This window comes from Halichoeres trimaculatus, unplaced genomic scaffold (assembly GCF_033239565.1).
Source record: "Halichoeres trimaculatus isolate MK-OKI-2021-1 unplaced genomic scaffold, fHalTri1.1 fHalTri1_scaffold_19, whole genome shotgun sequence".
Lineage (NCBI taxonomy): Eukaryota > Metazoa > Chordata > Actinopteri > Labriformes > Labridae > Halichoeres > Halichoeres trimaculatus.
In genome coordinates this window covers 18,113,127-18,127,974 of record NW_027437197.1, presented here as the reverse complement: position 1 = coordinate 18,127,974, position 14,848 = coordinate 18,113,127, and the positions used below count along the sequence as shown (strand labels likewise).

The window sequence follows — 14,848 nt, the reverse complement described above, 5'->3', positions numbered from 1 at the left end:
TCTATATACAGTCTGTGCTTCATTTTGGCTTCATTTTTGCAAAGTCCCCGGAAGTGGGGACACATGGTCCATCAACCTCTGTTGATGTTAACGGAAGAAAAACTGTCACTTAAGCTGGGAAATAAAGAAGAAAAACCTAGGTAAGATAAGTCCAGCATGAGGGCTCCAAAATGAACCCAACAAACTTACAGCAACACGTTCAGAGACGAATGATACAACATCAGTCTGTGTGGGGCATCTGATAAACTGGAACTCATTTCACTGATAGGGACAAAATATAAACAGACATCTTCCAATGGATTCTGTGAGTTCAGGTCGTATCTCCTGATGGAGCATCAACCAGAGAGGAAAACTGACCTTTCAAAAGCCAGACACCAAACAAATGAATAACAGGCCTTTGAGACTTCTCTAGGTTTCAGTTTGAGTATGAAGCAGAAAATGAAACCTTCCACCAAATGAGACATTTCATAGAAAGTTGAACTGTCCTGATGAATAACAGAGGATGTTCTGAGAATCACCGGACAATGCTTGTTTTGAGCATCATTTGAAGCCCACATGCAGCGAAACCCTTTGGAAAAAGAGGAGTGCATGGTGAGTGTCCACACTCCACCTCAGTCCAACCACCCACCAGTCCGAACTGAAAGGGAGTGTCCCTGTACCTCCCTCTTCTTGGAAATGAGACATCTGTTCATTGTTAGACCCTGTGCACTGGTATATCTCTTCTTCAGAGAGATACGTGCGTTGACTCCTACGGGGAGACGCAACCTGATCAGGAGAACGATCAGAAACAGAAAGGCTCCTGCTGTGTTCTTCCGCACAGCTGTCCTGGTGATGTCACACAACAGTCGACCAGGAGGTTCAGTGTGTTTACAACTTCTGACAAGGCTCCCTGAACGCTGACCTTTGACCTGAAGGGTTAACTTTTGGCGTCCAGTTGGTGACTGGCTTTGAAAGAACAGTCAGAGCTGTCTGTGAGACTGGATGAGGAAAATATGTTTCTCCTCTTTGCAGTCATGATTCAGATTTATCAACAGGAGCTGAACTGAAATGAACTCCAAGTGCAGCCAGCCCCAATTAAAATGAACCAAAGCTTTACTGTTTGATGACAGATACATTCAAGGCTCAGCAGAGTATAAACCAACACTAGCAGAAAATAACCAGAAGTTTGATAATCTTGTAAAGAGTACAGATTAATTGCATTCCTACTTCCCAGGGCATAAATAGATATCACGGAAGAAATTTAGTACAAATAGTCCGACTGCCTCCAGTAATTATCTGTAATGAGCCATCACACGGTTTATGGAGCAGCTTCTAGGGGCTACTTAAAGTAAAATAAATGTTACATTTAGCCTGATACTAGAATAAATACGAGAAATAAAGAGGTTTCCTGATGCGCTGTGACGTGCTGTGTGCTTTGCAGCTAATATTAGGCCACAAATAAGGTAATGAGTCCTTTAATGCCAAGATGCTGCAGCAGGTGATAAACTTTCCAAACCTGCTCCTTACCCTTTGTTTACACTGCAAGTTTTTATTTCTCTATCTTAACTGAGAAAAATAGACTCATACAGACAAAAACAAAATCTTAATTTGGCAAAGAAAAGCATGTCTTTAAAGAAACTAACGGAGAAAACTTGACTCCTGGGCCTTCAAATCAGCTTAATTACCTCCTGGACAAACAGACTCTGCGCCTCCCTCTCTGCATTCTCAGGCACTGTGGAGTGGAGCGTCCTCCCTTGCCGCCTCAGAGTAGAAATCTGTAAAACAAAACCAAGCAAATCAGGACAAACATGAAAATATTGTAAAAATGGAGTTGTAACAAAGTGTGGGAGACATTACTCAAACAGTTTTGTGGTTTCAGCTGGACACAGTTTGTCAGCGCTGCTCTTTTAAATATTATTCTTATTTAAGAGCTCTTTCTGAGAGTTTAAGGAGGCAGGATGCTTGACACTCTTTAGCTCCACAGCCCACAGACACACCCTGCAGCCTGGCTCTCTGCCACTGTTGTGCAGGCGCTGCTTCATTTCGGCCTTTCGTTAATGAGCAACGTTTACGCTGTGCGCTGTTGGCAAACAGACTCTTTAATGCAGAGAAGAAATCAGAGCTTCTCAATCTAATGGAGGCTTTAAATCATATTTACCCAAGACTGGATATCCACAACTATGACAACTGCTCTGCAAGGTGTAACTTTTGCTGTGGTTTGAGTTTAAAGCTAATGTTAGCATGCTAAAATGTTTTAAATGAGGACAAAAACAAGCTATTTTTAGTCTGTTCATCCATTCAGCAGGGGTACACTGAAAAAACAGAAACCTTATGAAGTGTTTTAGTCTTGTTTTAAGCAGAAAATTCAATTTTTAGACTAAATATGAGCCACATTCACCTGACCAGTCCAAAAATGTCTTATATTCAAGTTATATTAAGACAAAAATGAGGTCTGAATTGCTCGTAACAATGGAACAAGAGAAAAGTTACTTGTAGCAAAACATTGTTATAGTTTTAAGAAAATTATTGAGCAAATTTTTCTTTTTTTTCTTCATTTTGGCAGATTTTTTGTACTTGTTACAAGCAACTCAGACCTTATTTCTGTCTTTAAATAACTTAAAAAAAGACAATTTTTGAACTGATCAGTTCAATGTGGCTCATATCGAGTATAACAAAACAGTTTTACTCAAAATAAGACAAAAACACTTGGCAAGATTCAGTTTTTTGCAGTGTACCATTTATATTTAACGTGTGAGCCACAGAGCTCAACAAGTTAAAACCTGAAGCGGGAAACTTAAATAGCAATAATATGCTGTCAGCCAAATACTGTTTTTAATAAAGACAATATTCTTGTAAGTTTGACTTATAAATCTCCTTTTATTTTGTGTAGATCTGTGAGTTTCTTGACTGTTTAGTTGCACGGAATTCATTTGTTAGAAAACAAATCCATACTCCTGACCCCAAGGCACAATTACTCTAAAGATTAAACTGAAATACTCAAAGTTGGAACACAAACACATTTTCTATACTCACTTTCTCCAGGAAAAAGTTTGAAGGAAGCTTGTGTATTTCAAAATTAAGGCAATGCTTAAAAAACTCTTGTTCTGTAAGTGATATTCTTATACTGTTGACTTTATGCTCCATGTGATGTCTGAATCTCTTCTCAAACTCACACCAAGTATAATAACTGCTTTGTGCACCAGGCTCAGAGTCACCATAAGATCTTGTCAGGAGGAGTAGTTCTGATATTAAAAAATAAAACGCATTTAACTGCATGTAATCCTCGGAGCACGAGTGAAACATAAACATTATCATCAAGTGATAGCAGTTCAGCTGACTGGGTTTAAAGGAGTGAATGTCGCCTTTGTGTGAGTGACACGCTTTTTATCTGTGAGAAGAAACCACATCTGCAAACACATTTTATGCAAACTGAAAGTGTCTAAGAATGTGAGAATAGAAAAAAAAACGTTCAATTCAATGAAAAGTGTAAATAAAGTTCATCATCATCTCATTTCCTAACATCAGAAATAAAAATCAGGCTAAACTGCGAAGCTACCATCTCCCGTTTCGTCCCTGTCTTCTTCTCATTGACCTTGCATTAAACTGAGTGCCGCTCGTGTAAATGAGAAATTCCTCAGCGATCTCGTATTTGTTAACCTGAAAGCTCCACTTCCTCTCTGAAAGCCAGGTTTCCTGCAGGCAAGATGACAATCTTTGCGCCTCAGGCAGCAGAAATAAACAGGCACGGAGGTGAGAGGGAGCCGGGAAGTGGGCAGCAGGAAACATTTAATTGGGCTACAAGTTGCTGGGGAGCAACTCAATTTTCTCCTGATGTAGCTCTGGATGAAGCTTCACCAAGCACGACTCCATCAAGATTTAAACTTAACTCTGTGGCAACACTGAGGGTAAGTTTGGAGGATCAGGAAGGCTGGTCCATCCTCTGAGAGCATGAAGGTCCAGAGGCCACAAACAGGTTACTCATGTTAATAAGTTTTTATAACTAAACTAACTAAACACCTAAAATTCAAAAACTTCAAGTGACATCAGCTTTATCTCTGAGACATGAAACACTGATTTCCTCTTAATCGACTGAATAAAGAGAATAACATTACTGTTTGAGGTTTTAGGGTGGGGAGCGGCTCAGGCATAGCGTGTAAATCGTATTGAGCAAAAGGGAAGGAAGGGCCTCCTTCTGGTAATCCTCTACAAATTTTTCCTGAAATCTTGAGAGGGAGACCTGCACAGAGCTACCACATGCCAACCGCTTTGAGATCAAAACCAGATGGAGATGATATAAACACTGTCTGAAAGCAGAAAACAGTACCAACTCATGACTTTTGATTTTCCAGTTGGAGATAAGATAAAAAACCACCTGGTAGTTGTTCCTCCTACTGAGGACGAGCCAAAACCTTTAAATTAAAATAACACACACAGAGGAGCTCCTTCAGCCTGATATGGCCTTGATTCCTCCCCTAAAACTCTGTGTACTTCCTCCTGTCTGTGTGAATTTTAAGGTTTCCATGTGACACAAATAACACAGAGAGCCTTGACACAGGAGCAGATTAAACTCCACTCAAACAAGAGTCTGGGGAAGTCAGAGCAGATGTTGGGTTCAATCACTGTGCCTGCTGTTTTTTTTTTTCTTCTAGTCAGAATCACCTGTCAGCTCCTTACAACGTACGGTTTGTGCGTGAAGCTGACGTGTTGTGCTCAGGGGGACGGAGTCAAAGCTGCCCCGCCTTTGTAACAACCCCGGACTTGGTTCAAAACCAAACTGGGATTTATTTAAAGAATCTTGGCTCAAAAAACACACATTGGATATTTAACCAGTTACACAAAGGTTAGGTGATGTGGATTAGGAAGAAGTTTTAGTTTTTAAATCTCAACTTTTACTCCTTTAATTACAAATACAGAAAAGGTTTGGTTTGGTCCCTTCTCAAGTGACAAGAACATCAAAGTTACTGTGCTGAAAATGTCTTCATTTTGTGCTCAAGCTACATGCTATTTAGAGAATAGGGCTGTTAATTAATTTTTAATACAGATACCATAATCTAGCCTCCTTAAAGATGCTGTGAGGAGGATCTGTTTTAACTGCACTCCCTCGCCACCTTGTGGCCTGGAGTCTCCGCACACTGTGGTGAATTACTTTAAGTGAGGCGTGTTTGTTTTGGTGAAATGAGGATCGGATTGAAACAAATTTTCTCTGTTCAAGTCAACTTTTTACTGGATACGACATGCTGAGGTAAGGTATCTATCAGTACAGTTACGTAGCGCTACAGTTTGAAACGTGACATCAAGCAGACGTAGCAGCTGGCTATATGTTAGCGCTATCAGCAGCCGGTGCTCTGACGTATCTGTAGGCTAACGTGACAACAAGTAAACACTGTCAGTTTGTAAGTAGTTTAGTAGCCGTTGATATTTAGTGCAGCTAGCAGCCCGGTGCTCTAAGGCATAACTTTAGTAAATCCTGGTTAGCTATGTCCTGCCAGTCATCTACCAAGCAGAGCTAACGTAGCCTCACTCTTCATTTTATTGATAGACTCTCAAGTTTGAACAGACCACTGCAGAATAACTGCTGACTGTGGGTTGGAATGAACGTTAGCACAAACAGTTTAGCCTCTCTGTTTTAGAGTGATACAGACTGAGCCAAATGCTAATTAGCCTTTAGCTTGGGCTGTATCTCTCTCCTGTTTTTCTTTCTTCTGCTCTTCTGTCCTTTTACTGTCTGACAGTTTGGCTCCATTGTCCACCATCATTGCAAAATTAATCACAGAAATCGTTTTCAGGAGAGAAGAAGATAGATCTCTGTGTTCTATCTCTTCTTACTACCAAACTTCCTCAGCTGGCGTGGCGTTGTCATAGAAACCTAGACGTGCTGTAGATCAATCTGGTCCTGGTTGACCAGAAATGGAAGCTGAGAATTAGCAATTTAAAATAACCTGTAACCAGCAATATTGGTGCTGATAATCTCATTTTAAAGTGTGGATTACAATCAGGCATATATCTAGAAGGGAGACTTTCACTTTCAAACTCCTCACAGCCACTTAAATGATCCAATTCCTTGTCAATTCAACCATCGAGTCTTTTATATTTCTGGAAAATATGAGAGAAGATTGAACAAATTGGTTGCTTAACAAGTGACTTTTTCTCCCCCACCTTGAACACATCTTAATACAACCTTATATAATCTCTTTACATCAGCTTTTATCCAGTGGATTTCAGGTTTTTCAGGATATTTTTTTTCACTGACGGGACTTGTTACAACGTTTGGGTGTGATAATCACAGCTGCTCTGTGGTGGAGTTGACAGAGTTTCTTCAGTTCCCAACAGTACAAGCTGAAGCATTTAGGTTTAATTTGATACAAAATGCTGTTGTGCTTGGCTGTGGTGATTGTGTTCCCCCTTGCAAGAAAATATTTTGCAACATAAGCTGCATTTCTTCTTCTCTTTGTCTTTTGCTTTGGTAAGATGTAGCCAAACTTTGCAGCTCTTTGCACGTAAAGCTATCCTTGCGAGCAGATCTGTTTTGTAGTTTAACACCTGTTGGCTTGGAGCTAAACCTTAAAAGTGTAACGATGGAGAAGAGTTATTCTTTGCTCTTTCCTAGAAAATTCCTCTCATTGATCTTTTCACCCGCAGTGCTGCTTTGGTGATTAACTTCACTCTCTCTGTGCTGTGGCTGCAGATTTTTGGGAAATCCCTAAGTCCCGTCAATGTCAGGCAAATTGATCACAGGGAAAGGTCGAGGACAGAAAGGAAGTTTTATAACACCATGAAATAATGAACAGTATATTTTTACAACTCGTGTTACAGTTGATAAATCAGAAATCCTTCTCACTCATGCTGTCATATTCTCCACCGTAAGCATTCAGACAAAAGATGTTAAAGTCATCACTGTGAGAAACCCTGGACTCTCCCTGCCATGAGAGCTATAACAATAAAATCCCAGACTCTATAAAATTTCCACTGGACCGTGAGGCGGAGTGACAGGGTCAGATGTGATGATATGCTCGACTCATTGCTGCGAGCAGGAACATCTTTCAAAGAAGTCTCGTTTCCTGAAGAGCCAGCGCTGAAAGCCAGATTTCCACTTTAGATTTTCCGTCCTCAGCGTGGAAACGTGTGAAGGGAGCGAATGTCCGGTACAATGTGGTCGCAGATAACGCTTACGCTGTCACAACACTGGAGACAGAATGAGCCAGTTAAACAGACGGCCAACCTGACCCCACGCTTGCTGCGGCACAGGGATGTAAACAGTAAGAAAGCCTGTGTGAACGACCCCACCCTGGACTCACAACAGCCGCCACACCCTGGCCAGAGGAAAAGACAACAAATGAAACACACACGAGTGGGTGGGAGGATAATGATGTCGAACGGACAAAAAATAGATTTTTTGTCCTTATATGGAGCAAATTCTCAAAAACACTTCTTAATGAGCAATGGTGTAAACAATCCAGCTGGGAAATCTTTCCATCCAAAAGTTGCGCCATTAAACCAGAGATATGTTTTTCCCAAAGTGCCTCATTTTCCACATCAGTTAAAGAGGAGCCTCAAATGGAAACAAAGCCCTAAATCTAGCAGTGCTGCTACACCTTCCTGAGCTTCTGCATCACTTCTATCCCTTAAATCTCACTCCACAGCTGCAAAACTGCCAGCTTCACCACAGCACTGCTTTTGCAACTGTTTTTCCAAATGTGGTGCATTTTGGAAACAGGTGCAAAACTCACCTCAAAGTCCTCCAGGGGGAACTGCAGCATTTCTCTGAGGACATCACTGAGGATTTGTGTCTTCCTCTGCACCAGCACATTTTCATAGTCCAGCGGCTCGATCACCTTCGGTTTCACCTGGAAAACAAAAATGGAAGACACTCTTAGTGGGACATGATCATATTTAAAAGAGGTTTATACAATCTGTGCAAAAGCTGATCACACTGACAAGGAAAATATCTGTTCATGTTGGCAGGGATGTTGCACTGCAAAGACAGGCCTCTTTGATGGATCAATCTGTCCTGTGAAACAACATAACGCTCTATCTGTTAGTTACACAGCAATCAGTCTCTATATGCCCACAGAAAACACATCAATCTCAGCAGCAGCAGGAGAAGTCTTGATGAGCTTATCCCTATGTGAAAGCAATCGTGCATGACATGTAAGAAATACATTTCGTTTCAGTGTTAATCACCTCAAAGAACACAATTATCCCCTCTGGCATGAAACAAACAAACGAACGGTGAGTCAGATGATGTATAGTAGCTGACTCCCCGGAGCAGATGTGGCCGATGTCATCAAAGGGCGATTATAGATTTATGTCAGTCATGATGTAGGGTCCTCGCAGTGTTTAAGCACTGACCCACTAAACCCTGTTCGCAGAGCCTGGAGAGAGCTGCAGAGACGCAGTAGCCATTAGGCAGAGAGCAAGCTGTCAACACTTCCAGCTGATGGGATGGGAGGATGAACTCACAGCCGGAGAGACGACAGAGAGCAAAATGAACAGTGACGCATCGGCAGACTTCAGGCCTGAGTGACATGTGCAACGGCTCACATGTTGCTTCCACATCTGGGGCCGATAACGCCGGCATGATCTCAGAGGGAGAGTCATGGAGATGCTTAAATGCATGTTGCTAGCAACCTTGTTAATAACAAAGCACGGCTCTGAGCGCCAAGGACGGTGTGTCAGTTTTCAAGGACGAGGAGGGGAAACGACGGTGCCAACTTGTCTGCCAGCTTAAGCAGGTTTTGACATTATCAGTTCAGTTTTTTCTCACTGAAGTGGCAGAGTCACTGTAAGGTGAGCAACAGCGCTTGCATGGCAGGAAGCAAACATTATAGCCTGAGAATAAGCAGAAAAAATCTGATAACTGAGTACAAGATTCATCAAGACTGATAAGAGTTTGGTGTGATACTGAACTGAAACAAATAACTCCAACTTTGTTCCAATCTAATGAAATTCTGAGTCAGAGTCGCTCTTTTGTTTTGTCTGTCCATGTCATGTCTCATCTGACAGCTTTATCAGGACATTAGCAAATCCACTGGTGCAAAGATTTCTGCAGGTAGGACGGGTAAGTCAGGAAGGAATTAAGATATGAAAGAGATTGGATGTTTGCGTGTGTGTTTGTGTCATTGTGTTGTCTGGGGCAGTTTTAATCTGTCCATGTCTACACACAGAGCAGATACCCTTTACCAGACAGTGGCACTTTCAGGACAGCAGGCTGTATTGTCACTATGAACCAGAGTCCAGAAACAGGAGACTAAACACCTACTTTAAGAGAAGGTATCTGGGGTCAGGATCTAGAGTTAAAAGACTCAAAACTTTTCCTTTTACCATCTTAAATCTCTACAGAAGCTGTATTTTAAAGCTGCTCTGCCTTAAAACGAGTTTTGACCCCACTTTAAAAGGCATGGCTCCCTTTTTCCCTGGTAAGGCTGCAAAGGGGTGGAAAATTTCCAGTAGATTTCAGGTAAGGCTAAGGCTAGACTAAGTTAGGAAAAATCCCCATCATTTTGAAATTATTGCACTAGACATGTTTTCATGCATGTGTAATCATAACAAACCCAAATGTTTAATATTCATACATGTATAAAGATGTTCGATCCTAGGGATGCACGGATATAAAAACTTTGGCAGATACCAATACCCAATATTAATATTGCTGTTATGGCCAATAACCAACATTAACCAATATCACTATTGGTTAAAAAAAAGAGTGCTGTGATCATGAGAAAAGACGACCATGGAGAGGATCTAAGGATGGAGCGCCCCAGATAAACGCGATCAAAAAAGTATGTTTTGTCTGTTTTTTTTTGATCAAAAACAGGCAGAGAGACATAAAAGAAGAGTTTTTATGAGTCCACTCTTCTTAGGTACTTTGGGTGTTTACATAGTCATAGAAAACTACATTATTTGGGTCTTGAAAGATTGTTCAAGATGCTCTAAAAATGGCAGCTAATGAGTAAATATTGGCCCACTTTTACACATTGGCCGATGCCTATATGTTAAGAAAATTACCAATATTGGCAGATAACGATATTGATACCAATAAATCGTGCATCCCTATTTGATACCACTTTTATTCAGATCAACATCAGTATGAGTACTCCCTCACAAGTACCCACTGATATCGAGTATTGATACTTCTAGTACTTTTAATACATACTATTTTAATTCACAGTGACAGATCATTGTGGTCAAAGACAGCACAGTCAGTCTTCCAGTTAGTTCAGAATAAAACAAAAACAAATCTTTCTGAGTTTACAATTTTTTTAAGATATTAACAAAAGTGTAAAATAAAACTAACAACTGTCAGAGTTCAAGAATTTTTAAAATAAACAGAAGTGCAAAATAAAACAGTTTAACTGTAAGTTTAACAGCAAGTAGCGGCAACTATTGGCCAGGAGGACTGGCTCGACATACGATTTTTTTTGCCTTGAGTATCGGCTGCTGATATCTGCAACCTTCACAAGTTCTGATACCTTGAAAACAGTCTGGTATTGACCCGATACTAATTCCAGTACTCACCCATCCCTATACACGTATATGACCAGGTAAGTGCATTTAATATAAATTCCCCACATTCCATAAAAAATGACTCAAAAATTCCCGTGGAAAGTTTCCAACTTTGAAATTCCTGGAATTTTGCAGCCCTCTTCACCAGTAATGGATTTCCAACTCCACTCTATTGTTGCTGACTGGTTTTTCATCTGAACCCTCAGGGCTCTCTCACGCTGCTTTGTCAGTGGCCGAAGGTGGTCAACCACACAGTCCACTCTCTGCTGAGCAGGAGAATGTATGTACACAACGAAGAGCTTGGTCATTCCCTCTACCCACAGTTTGGACCATTTCTGAAATGCCAAGTCCAAACTTTGTGCTGAATTATTGTCCTTTTAGTAGTTTTTCGTGTAAACAGTTGTCAGGGTTATGACTTGCAGAAAGTTAAAACTTCTTATTTATGCCAAAAAAACTTCTGAGTAACTAAAAATAAATTGTTCACAAAACTTATCAGACAGTGATTCCTGGAAAGAGCTTAAAAACAAACTCGTGAATCCATCTCCTCCACTCCCTCAGCACAGTGATCCAGCAGCTGTTAAGCTGTAACACCCACTTCTCCCATCACTGCACCCTCTTACAGCAACGAACAATGGTGCTGTGTAGTGCCTCTCTGCTTACTGACACTTCTGCCACCGACTGTTTAGATTACTCTGAAGATGATTCATTACACAGCTTCATGGCAACACTAGGAAGTTATCACAGAGTGGACTTTTGAGCCAAATAAAATTCTTTACGAGCCAAGGTCATCTTTAAGAATAGACCTCTGTAAACTCTGCCCTGGGTTCCTCCAGGTAGCTAACTGCTGGTAAAGTTGAAACTCTGTTTTTTTGCTGGTGCAAAAGTTGCAGATTTGAAGAGTGTGTTGGGAATGTGTTAAATGAAAGGGATGACAGAAGTAGATGCTCACATGACACCTGCTCTGAGATTATACAACTATTATTAACCTTTACAACCCTGAGCACTTTAAGGCGATCTGTTCCCCAGGCCAGAAACAAGAAGTTGTATCCGTCTTACGAAGAAATCCTTGATTGACTTACCACCACCTGTGGCACTGAGTCCACCTCAGCCTCAGCTGTAGACAAACTCCTGTACTGCTGCGGACTCTCAATGACCAGCTCCTTCTTAGGAGCTTTACCAGCTCGCCCCTGCATGTCAACAGCTGTGTGATAACTCCAAGTGAGATCCCAAAAAGCGCAGCACCGCCAGCATATCCAACAAAGCGAAACACAGGTGCTTGGAAAAAGTTTGGAAAGCGTCTCCTCACAGACTCGTGCTCATGCCCTCCCTCCGTCAGACTGCTCTGTCTCTGAGAGCCACACACTCACACCCAGGCTGAGGAGATGGCCCCTCCCACACTCAGCTGTGCTGCCTGGGGGAGTTAAACACCCTCACACACACACACACCCTCACACACACACACAATAAAGTTATCTGACCCCACAGTATCCACCTGCACAGTGACACAGGGCTGACAAAGACAAACAAAAGACACACATTCCTCAAGTATTACAGTCTGCTCAGAGACTGTCCACGTCTTGTGAGGGACAGCTGAAAAAAGAGTGTTGTGAAGAGGACAGAATGAGACAACAATGGGCCACTTCAATCCCATGCGTGCCGGCACAATGTTCAAAGCAACCACTGGAGTATTTATAGAAAAGTTGCAGCACACGAGGGCAAAAAGTAACAAGTCAACTGCAGTGATTTCAGAGATTTGACGCGGAAACATTACAGATAAACTGCCGGACTGAGCTCCTCTGATTTTAGGGACAACATGCACAAGTATGACCCACATTAGGAGTAGATAAGACAACCATCTCTGCATACACTGTATATGAATTAGTCATGTGAAAGGCAAACATGAGTCACAGAAACAGATAGAGATCACGGGGAGCACTGATCAGGAACCAGCTTCTTTCTCTACCCTTGTTGATGCAACTGCTCCAGGGGCATTCCAGCCCAATGCAGCCCCACGCAACCCACCTAGGAGAGGACCAGACCCACAGATTCCTCAGAGGGCCACAGCAGGGGAGGATGTTATCTTTTCACGCCTGTGTCCGAGCTGAAGGCGAAGGGGGGAGGGGCTAGGTCAGCTAACCAGCTGCTCCCAGGCCACTGTCACATGATCCCAAGGCCCCCACACAGGCACGGGTAGTTCGTCAAGATCAGTGTTAGATTTCACAACGATCAAAGGAAATGAATGTGCGTAGAATTATGTTGGAATCATTATGTAAGTGAAATTTGCAGTGTGGTAACACTAAATGCTCTACAGCCATCTGTGACTAAAACACTGAATAATCTGAAAAATTTATCAATACGTTGATTGATTCAAAATAATCACCTTTTTTTTTTTTTTTTTTCTCTCTTTGACATATTCAATTAATATCAGTTTTTTTTTTTGAGTTTTAAAAAGTTGATCAGCCAAAATCAGACACTCTGAAATCTCAGTGTTGGCCCTGTCATATTATCTCTGGCAATTTTCCCCCAAACTCTGAGATTTTATAGACTAAACAAAACTGATCAATCAGCAATGAAAATATTTGCTCATTGCAGCTGCAGTAATTGTTCACTATTGGTCCAAAATGTTCATGACACCTCAGCCAACTCGTCACAGTCGATATAAAAGTCAATATAAAAACTGATTCACCGCTCTCTTTTTACAGATGACACCATCCATGGCTTAACTGTTAATAAGTTTTTATTTCAAACCAACATATTTACATCTATATATGTTAAAGATTAATGAGTGAAGTGCTGCTTATAAAAAGCTATTCAACAAAATGGTTCTGTCTAAGAATGTAGAAAAAAAAATTTGATATCTATCCACTGACAAAATATCCATCAAAATCCAATTTGTGCCAGTTACTCAAACCAAAATATATGTCACTCAATATCCACTGTGTTGCTATAGTTAAGCATGCGCCCTATGTACAGAGGCTATGGTTCTTTTTGTAGAAGTTGCTGGTCCATTTCTTGACCTTGCCTATTTGCTTTACGCAGTCCTGTCCAAAAAAGGCCAAAGTGGTTGAAAAACCTTGACACAAAAAGACAGAATCTGTTAGCATTAGCCTAGCCACACACTGAGTCTTAAAGGATTAGTAGAAGTTAGCACATCTCTGTGGTATCTTACCAGGTGTGGCTAGTTTCATAAATCAGTAATGCAACTCATTTTGTTTGTTGTGTAGATTAAGGCTCAGTTAGCTCTTAGCCAACGTTAGCTGTCTCCTCACCACAGCAGCACAACACACGGGCCTGTTACTACACGCTCCATCTCATAACTTGTCCTCAGCCTAAAGTTGCCAGACCTGCAGGACTTCTTTCTTTAATTTTAAAGTAGTCTACCTATCTATCATTTTAATCTGTTTGCTTAACAGTTTGTTGCTACTGTAGGAAAGTGACAGTAGAGACAGGAAAGTGGGCGTGAAGGTGGGGTGATAGAGAGGAGGGTGAAGAGCTTGAAGCGTGACATTAAGCGGGGATGTTTAGCTGATGTGTGTCCCAAACTGTAAGCCTCCAGGGAGCCCCTGAAGCTTGACCGTGCCCCAAATGAACCTAGTTATGCTCTCACTAATCCACTAAAGACAGCTTCATGGTATTTGAAGTCAAAAACAGACTTTGAAATGAGAACAGGTCATTCCTGTTTGGGAAATCTTGTACAAAACATAAAAGAGCTGACAATGACATCAACGTCCCCTCTGGCATGTGTGTGGATCAGTATTGCTTTAAACCTCTATAGGGACTGTGTGGGTGCTAAAGGCATACAAGCAAAAACTGAGCATTGGGTTGAAGCAGGCAGCATATTTTCTATAATCTGTGTGTTCCTGAGGGCACATCAGTGCTCTGAGCTGACTTAAAGGGACACACAGTGAGTCATCATTTACATCACTGAACAAAAATGTGATGCTTTTAAAACAAAATGCTTCAAAAGTTAATCATAAGTAGGTAACAAGCATAGAGGAATTTTTCAGAGTGTGTTTATCACATGCAGAGAGGTTTCTCGCTGCCTCTTTCTCCTTTAACCACAACCTCGAGGTCAGAAATCTTTTAAAAAACACATTTACTGTTTCATCTCTGGAATACACTCAACACCCAACAAAACTGTTCACTTTGTTAGTAACTGTCCAACACAGCTGTAAAGCGTAGGCCCACAGGCTACAGTGATAGTCTGATGGCATTATTAGACATTTCCTCTAATGAAATTAACTATGATTAAAAAGTAACGCTACATTACAAAACTAGATGTTAACTTTGATCTCTAAGTTTGTACAAACCTCCCTTTCCTCTGAAGAAGATAAGTAGCTTCAAAGAGTCTCTTTTTTATATCCAC

General features: G+C 41.2%; 1 protein-coding gene across 7 annotated transcripts in view; it reads right to left on the bottom strand.

The window, feature by feature from the left end:
- The window catches only part of LOC141808922 (dedicator of cytokinesis protein 9), an 85,793-nt gene that overhangs the window by 38,126 nt on the left and 32,819 nt on the right, over nt 1–14,848 (bottom strand). For 6 of the 7 annotated variants that reach the window (XM_074695728.1, XM_074695727.1, XM_074695729.1 and 3 more), the window contains exons 2-3: nt 7,707–7,823; nt 1,665–1,754 (exon numbers count right to left, since the gene is read on the bottom strand). In XM_074695728.1, the coding sequence (XP_074551829.1) occupies nt 1,665–1,754; nt 7,707–7,823 (207 nt within the window). Of the gene's footprint in view, nt 1–1,664; nt 1,755–7,706; nt 7,824–11,561; nt 11,809–14,848 lie in introns of those variants that run through there. The other variant, XM_074695726.1, reaches the window with a different exon arrangement.